This window comes from Oryza brachyantha, chromosome 7, assembly GCF_000231095.2.
Source record: "Oryza brachyantha chromosome 7, ObraRS2, whole genome shotgun sequence".
Lineage (NCBI taxonomy): Eukaryota > Viridiplantae > Streptophyta > Magnoliopsida > Poales > Poaceae > Oryza > Oryza brachyantha.
This window is the reverse complement of record NC_023169.2, coordinates 11,569,358-11,578,050: the sequence shown is the minus strand read 5'-3', so window position 1 is coordinate 11,578,050 and position 8,693 is coordinate 11,569,358. Positions and strand designations below refer to the sequence as shown.

General features: G+C 41.8%; 2 protein-coding genes across 2 annotated transcripts; one reads left to right on the top strand and one right to left on the bottom strand.

Annotated features, from left to right (window-relative positions):
* The first annotated feature begins 615 nt into the window (after positions 1-615).
* Positions 616-1,434, top strand: LOC121054883. Its single transcript, XM_040525711.1, has 2 exons — positions 616-742; positions 827-1,434. Exons 1-2 carry the CDS (start codon positions 616-618, stop codon positions 1,264-1,266), a joined length of 567 nt encoding a protein of 188 aa, XP_040381645.1. The 3' UTR covers positions 1,267-1,434.
* A 5,573-nt stretch (positions 1,435-7,007) lies between these two features.
* Positions 7,008-7,979, bottom strand: LOC102705830 (transcription initiation factor IIB-like). Its single transcript, XM_006658530.1, has one exon. It carries the CDS (start codon positions 7,977-7,979, stop codon positions 7,008-7,010), a length of 972 nt encoding a protein of 323 aa, XP_006658593.1.
* Positions 7,980-8,693: the final 714 nt, after the last annotated feature.

Below are 8,693 nucleotides of genomic sequence, written 5' to 3'. Positions count from 1 at the left end.
GGCAAAGAGCACATGATAAGAAAGAAACAATGATAAACTAATTACATTGGTTTCATGACGAATTATTTCAATACACTACTAAAAGCCTGGTACACAAAGGAAATCTGATCTAGCCTGCATTGAGAAGCTTTGTTGACATTTTAAAAAAAAAGGTGTAATTCACGTTATGGTTATATTAAATTTCTATAATGATGCCTGATTCAACGATGCACTAAATCGTTGATGAATGAGGTGCGTCTTTCTGGAATACAGGAGTATACGTAGAGAGACATGGACCAAAATATTACAACAGCACTACTCCATTTTAGAGGTATGTAATTATGTATAATGTGCTTTAGGATGCGTGAGAAGGCGTGATCGATGCAGAGAGCGTCTGCGAGCAGAGAGAGATGGCGGGAAAGAAGTGACTCCGACTCCGACTCCGACTCGATCTGGGAGAGTCGAGACCGCGGGCTATAAACTGTCGCGCGTCTCAACTCATCATCTCTTCACCAACGCACCTAGGTACTACTCCCATCACCTCGCTTCTCCTTCGCACTTGCGCGCTCTTCGATTTGCCAAGTGCCGGAGCAAGCGCGGCCACTGATCGATCCACAGTTTCCACCGCGCCACGCCATGCCTTCCATGATGGTGCAATCCGCCGGCATCAGAAGGCTCCGCCGCGAGATGGAGACCAGGAGGAGGAGGAAGGAGCTCGCGCCCACGGGACGTGTCGCGAAGAAGTCGGCCACCGCTCCACACCATCCCTCCTCCTCCTCGTCGCCGCCGACGAAATCACCGGCGCCCGCGCCATGCAGCGCCGCCGCGGCTCCCGGGGCGCGCGTCGTCCTGCCTTCATCCGCCGACGAGCGCTCCATCGTCTTGGCCCTGCCGGCTCCCGTCCCTTCGAGACGCCCCACGCCATCAGCCGCCGCCGCCGCCGCCAAGCTGCCGATGATCAAGAAGGGCACGCAGGTGAGCGTGCGCACTCGTGTCGGGGAGGTCTGCTCGGGGACCCACCTCGTGCTCAGCCTCGACGCGGTCGTCGTCTCCGACGAGGAGGACGGCTTCCTCGACGTCGTCTACAAGGTGAAGTTCCCGCTCGACGATCCATTCCGCCCCGTCCGCGTTGCCACGGACAAAGTTAAGGTGATACCGCCGGCCGCGCCGTCCGCCGCTTCCACCGTAACTACCAAAGCCGCCGCGCCACGATGCTTCAAGTCGGCGGACAAGGGCGGCGCGAGACCGGCGACCGTCGCCGGGAAATGGAATCTCTGCGACTGCTGATGGACGAGGAGCGAAAGAGAGCAGGAGGCTCTAGCTAGTTTCATTTAGCAAGACAGTGGAAGGCACTGCAAGTCTGTAATGATGCAGCCATGCAGGCACTGCAATTATTAGTGTTTTTAGCTGGATTTTCCTCGATTAATCTTGGTTGAGTTGTACAGGATTATTGTTGTCGCAAGAATGCTTAATCTCTATGCGATGTATACACGAATTTATGATTGGGAATTAATGTGAATTCATATCATAAGAATGTGTCCTCTACAGCTCTACTATTATGCATGGTATCTTGCATGGACTTGGAAGTCTTTGCATCTTTTCGATGCTCTGCTTCTTGCTGATTGGATTACATGGAAGTTGTAAAACTGCAATTGCTATGAGCGCTCTCAGGTCTCGACGGCCGCTGTTCGCATCAAACTAGTGCTGGCTGCTTAGCAGAGCATGGATTATATTTTCTCATACAAACCAAATTCGTTTGATATTTCAGATAAAAAGACATAACTCGATCACTTAATTACCTCGTCTAAATAATTTGTTTTACATGAGCCTAATGATATGAAAGTGCTGGTTTTAGTAAACTTGGATGCATGTGCTCAGTTTTTATTTGCCCAAAACATTAGGGTCAAGCTCGTTAATTTATATCTTTCGAAAAAATAATTACTTTGGCTGGACGAGGATTTCAAAAAAAAAAACATATACATGACTGAAGGCGTATTAGTATGCACGAATCGGGTAAAAAGTTCATCAGTTTCAGTTTGTATCGTCTCGGGTGCCTGGGCGTGCCTACGTCGTGCTACCCGGGGTCACCGGACCCGGGTAGAATTATAATATTAGTTATTTTAGTCTATATATTAATTATATCATTTATTGAAAATAAGAATATTATATGTGTTATGTTATGTATAGGAATATCGGTAATTTTTGTTCTGGATTTGTCACTTGCCAACGTAATGAGCTCAAAATTAAACTGGCAGTCCTCTGTGCTTTCGAAATGAGATATGTGGTGTGCTGCTGCTGCGTTGTGTGTCCGTATTTCTGCAACTAATGTAGAGCTAGGTACGTAGTATTTGAAATAAGGATTAATTAGATCCATGCTATTATAAATTTGCTAGCTTTAAAATATACCATTATAATTCAACTAATTGTAAGGATGTCATTATAATTTCAGAACTATTAGAAATATGTCACTCCATACCTATTTTTTTGGACCATATTGCTAATCTGTTGTTTACTGTGCCCTTGGCATGTGTAAAGGGTAATTTGGTCTAAAAATGACATATCTAAAATAGTTCTAAAATTATAATGGCATCTTCACATTTAGTCGAATTGTAATGATATATTTTAAAACTGATAAATTTATAATAGCATGTATCTAATTAACCCTTGAAATAACAGGCACGCCGGAGCTATAGACGCTAGTATTTCCCTTATCCTAATACCATCCTTAATCAGAGTTTAAAATTCACTCGGAAAACAGAGAAGGCGGGGGTTTTTTTTTTTCTTTTTCCTTTTGGTTCTACCTCAACAGTTTATAGATAGTGGAATATACGTACATCTGCACGTTATAAAAAGCTTGCTCAGCTCAAAACAAGAAATTATGCTCCCTCCACTCTTTTTTTTTTGACGTCATTTAATTTCAGATCTACATTGAATCGTTTGTCTTATTAAAAAATTACATAATTATGCATTAGTTTATCATAAGCATAACTTATAATTTTATATACTTGTAAAAAATACGACGAAAATTAATGATATCAAATAAAAAATAGAACAATATAAAACCAGGAAGGTAGCCCACACCAATGCATGGGCAAGCATCTGAATATTCAAGTGCTCTGATTTTCTTAAAACAAATCTCAAGATATCCGTCGCTAACGAATGAATTTGAATTTTTAATCATAAATTTAAACTTAATTTTTAGGGTTTTCATTATAGTTTATTTTCAGTATTTTCTTTTAGATCTCCATGAACACATATATAAAAGTTTTATTCACAAATTATTTTTTTACTAATACACCGTTTTGCTTTTTCCACCGAAAAAGCCAAGTGATGACCCTCCTAATATCTTTATATGCTACCCTGGTCCTCCCATTAATTGTTGTGACGTAAAATGAGCCATATTCTTTAGCTAAGGGGTAAACTGATTTAGTGTTTTCTTAGGATTAAGTTCTCCAGCGAAATATTTGTAGGATAACGAATTGTCAGTATGAATTTTCGATGGTTAATTATTGTTATGAATTTAACCATTCAGACAATATTAAGTTCACAACAAGTGGCTTAAGATCAGCATCCTACTAGATTATTGATAGTCTTACTCCCACCGTTATATAAAATGTTAACCTAGTGTTGGATATGCCATGCAGTACCACGCATATCTCTGTCCAGATTTCTCATAGTAGCATGTGTGATATTCGGTACTAGGTTCTTTTTTTACGGAGGGTGTATATGATATAATGCTGCAGACAAGTACCTTTTTCTCGTATCCATTTTGTTAATTTATTAGAATTGTATGAGGAGCAACATTGGATAGTCCGAGGCCGCGTTTTTAAGGTGGTAAGTTAAGTTACCCAGGCATGAAAAACGTGTAATAGATTAATACATAATTAATTAATTATTAATTATTAAAAAATATAAAATAGATTAATATGATTTTTAAAACAACTTTCTTGTAGAAAATTTTGCGTTTAGCAGTTCGGAAAGCGTGCGCATAAAAAACGAGAGAGTTTAGTTAACTTACACTCCTGGACGAACATGAGTTTTGTTATTTGGTAGCAAAATTGCCGAGAAATCCTTTTTAATAAATTGGCCAGATACTTTAGAACTCACCGTGCCTATCTGTTAGGGGTGCACACGCTTCTCTTTTTTCTTAAAGCACTGGATTTCTCATTATTTATTATTGAATTTAATTGGTTGGCTCGTGAGTTGTGAGTCTAAGCAAAATGCACAGGCCTGCAGAATTCAATTGTATAGTGTGTGATGCAACCTATTGGATACGTTAATTGCAGGGCGTTCATGGACCCACGCGACCCAGCGGGAATAATGTTAGATGAGAAATTTATCATCTCATGGCTTGATATATCATTTTTCTAATATGGAAACTTACTACTTATGGTTACTAAATAAACCGAGTTACCAAAATTTTACACATATAAAATATTTAGTACCTCTTGCTTTCTTTAAAACCATAAAATTTCTCTAATTAGATGGTAAGAAGCATAATTTTGCAGGCATTGTTGATTTTCAGATGTGATTTTTTTTACAATTGCTACTTTAGTTTAAATATTTTCTGAAATATTTCTAATTAGACAACAGTAATTATGTACTCTAAAATAATTACTCTTTATTATTTATTAGCTATTTACACTTTAATATGAATTAAGTACATGTAGATTACAAAATCTTTTATGCTAGCCTACAATGGCATGTATTTTGAAACCAAACCAGTAGAACAAGTGGCAGTTTTATTTTATATAAGCAAGAGTAAAAATCTAGACATGATAAAAATAAGGAAAAAAACAGCTCTTAACGGAGCTAGCCCATAATAGGTGATGAAATGAGGCTCTCCACCAGACCGCCATTGTTGCCAAGATTGTTGTCCAAATAGCACAGCCGTTTTGAATTCAAAACAAACACGTCAAAGTTGTCCATCGTGGATGAATAAATAGCTCTGATTACACATGGTGGATATCAGTCGAAGCCACCAAGGAGCCACTTTCTTCACACAACTAGAGAAAAATATGTCAAAATTCTCCGTACATGAGAGTTAATTCAGAAACAAAATATGGATAATGTTGTTGATGCTTATTGGTCAAATCATGGTCCAAGAGTGTCTCCAAAACATCCTTCAACTATCAACATGTTTATCTGAAAACCATAAGAAGGACAGTATTTGGTTCTCCTGTCCTCTATTCTCTCAAGTATGTGAAAGGACCTTGATTTCACCTAGAGGGGGTTGAAAGCGGAAGCTGAGCAGACCAGAATATCGGATCATATCGGATTCCAATATACATATCAGAGACATTTGACTTAGACAATCCACACTTGCAAGCAAATTATGTCAAGCTCTATCTATCACAGGCAATATGAATGTGAATCACATGTGACTAACAAGAAATGCCATCAAGATATAGGGTTACCAACCAGGTAAACTAAGTATATAAGTAGAGCGTACAAAAACAACCTCAAGTTGATATGAAATAGATCAATAGCGAGCAAACCAAGAAAGGGATCCATGATTTGATTAACCCAGGTTCGGATCCACCGATCCTAGTCTCCGTTCAGGTGCCACAAAGATCAGGTCTTTTTCAACCCTTTTCCTCACAACGTTGCACAAATACACTTCTCGATTTTACTCTTGATTTCTTTCCTTGCAGTGGCAACTTCTCAAACTTCCTGTGGCACAACATAATCTTGGATGCTCAACGGCAACTTCTAGCCGTCTAGGAGATCTTAATCTCCAAGAGCAATAAACAAAATAACGATTTTCTTGCTATGAAGTCAAGTGCTCAAAGGAATGTAGTGAAACTCACTAACTCTCAAATTCCCAATCCAACTCTGTACTCTTCTCAAATCCCTCTCACAAATAGGCACCACTAAGGTAAGGGAATGAGGGTGAGCGCATTGGCTTTAGAGATACACTCATATTGGAAATTCTGTCGAAACTATCAGAAATTCCATTATTTTTCTTAACATAGGCAATAGAACCAAATCTGCTCCTTACCGGAACTTCCAATATATATATGAATACAAAGATAAACATATGGACATATATCATAGAAGATACAAAAGAAGTTCATTCTATATCTTAAACCCATATGAGAGATAATTAAATCTAGAACAATACAAATTTACTACATACATCTCACCATCTCTACTTCTATATCCAAATAAGACTACACGAATAGATACTCATGAAAATATTAATATAGTATAATTAAATTTGTCATTAATCACCAAATTAAACCAAAGTAGTGACGCACTAACTTTCGGTATGTTCGAGCACGAACATTTTGTTTCCCTTTTAGCACAACCGTAGCCCATGCAACAGCTACATATGGTGCGTATTTCTCACCACTTAGCGTGATCTTCTTTCTCCTTGCTTCATCGGCTTATTATAGCTTCAAATTTACCAATTATTCGTAGAACAAACTTCTTTTAATCATATTAGTCGTTTAAACAATAATTGCTCATGTTATTTATTCGTCACATATGTGATATGTTACAAACGATCAAGAGGTAGTTTTTCATTCAATGGTTGGACACCCACACCTTTATTGCATATCATTTAAATATATATATATATATATAATTGGAAAATATAGATAATATGGATTAATGTGAGATCTATCACTCTACACACATGCAAATTCAAATTTGATTTATACAATTCATAACAAAAGGTTAAATAGGAACAATTATTTTGTTGCACAGTCGAATTTGAACTTTTATGTTTGCCGAGTGATATGTATTATATTAATATATCTTACTAATTTTTTTTGACTATTTAAGTAATACATAGAAAGAAGCAGATATACAACCAAGTAACAAAAGTGGCCAAGATGAGATGACCATAGTCAACCTGACGACTATACTTGCTGAAAACGCACATGATTTCAGTTTAAAAATAGTATTACATGCTCTCAGAATTAGTAGTAAGGGTTGTGAGACAACAGTAATCAACAACACACATGCACAGTCAAACAAACAAAAAGAAAGAGTAAATTAGTAGAGCGCGTGTGTTCAGGCCTTCAGGGGAAGAGCAGGGCGGCGTGCGGGCACAGGTCCCTGTGCGCGTCCTTGATGGTGGATTCACTGACGCCGGTGGCGGCGGACACCTCGCGGACGCTCTTGCCCCTGCCGTCGCCGGAGCGCTGCACGGCCATGTAGATGATGGCGGCCGCGATGGACTGCGGGTTGCGCCGCACGTCGAGGCTCTCGTCCAGCCTTCTCGCCGCGCTTCGCGCCGCGGCCACCTCGTGGTCGCTCATCCCGACCGCTTCCCCGTAGCGGAGCAGGTAGTCACCGGCGCGCACCACCACTCCGCCGCCGCTCCTCGTGTCTACGTGATCCCGGCTGGCCTCCTCCTGCTGCCCCAGGTGGTGCCTCTTGATCGCGTTGATGAACCTGCCGATATCTCTCTTCGTCGCCGCGGAGTCGGGCGTCACCGCGGCCAGCTCCTTGAGCGTCCGCGGCGAGCCCTCAGCGCGGCACGCGGTGTGGAGGCACGCCGCGTAGAGAGCGTCTCTGCTGCCCCGTCCCTTGGGCCACGCCCTGGCCTCCTCCAGCTTCCTCAGCACCTCCTTCGCGCGGTAGCTGACAACGTCCGGCAGCCAGAGCCGGCGCGCCATGCTGGCGATGGCGTCAAACCCCTCGGCGAGCACCTTGCTCATGTCCGGGAGGGCGCCGCGCATCTTCGGCACCGCGGCGGCACGCGTCGTCTTCGATGGAGCCGCCGAGCCAGCGTCAGCGGGCGGGGTGACGGGCAACGCAATGGCGCCACCGTCAGCGTCAGCGGCTGCGACCACCTCCTCGCCACCCTTCACGCTGTCTCTGGCGGAGCCGGCGCGCCACCGCGGCTGGGAGCACGCGTCGGCGCCGGCGCCGCCGAGCACGAGCACGCAGTCGATGCAGACGGCGTCGCCGGTGGCGTGGTCGAGCACCATGGACGTGTCGCGCTGGCAACCTTGGCAGTAGCGGACGACGTCGGCGCAGCCGTACATGATCGCGAGGTCGATCTCCTATATATGTGGATTTGGCGAAGCTGGTAGCTAGTGAGGAATGCTAAGCTGTTGGGACCGGCTGGGTTTCGGTGGTGGTGACGAGGATTTATAGCGCCGCGTTACTACGGCGACACGTACTCCGACTTGGACTCGGACACGGACCGCGCGCGAGTGGGGCTCGGGCACAGCCTCAGTACTCCGACTACGGATCGAACGTCTGGTCGGACGCTTATCCATACTGTTGGTTGGCAGTCTATCGCTCCGTCTCTTTGCTTAAGTTTAAGCTAAAATTTAAATTTTCAGTTTTAAAATTAAATTTTATTCTTAATTCTTAGGATTTTTATACCAAAATTTATTTTTCTAACTTGTTTTCAGATCGCTAAAAATATGTACATAAAGTTTTTATTCATAACTTATTTTTAATTTGTAAATATATTGCTTTTTCCACAAAACACCTAAACATCACCACCTATGTGTCTATGGGTCACTATTACTGTTGCTATGTATGCATGGATGGAACCATGCTGCATGCCAAAGAGTTATATTTGATAATTAATTCTTTATAACAAAATCTCACATGTTTGTGTTTGGGATGCCACTCGATTTGTGTTTTGTTACATATGAAAAAAACGTATTATTGTTCACTAAAAATGTTTCGACTCATAAAATGATGAAAACAATAAAATCATAGTATAAAATATCATTTTTTTTCAA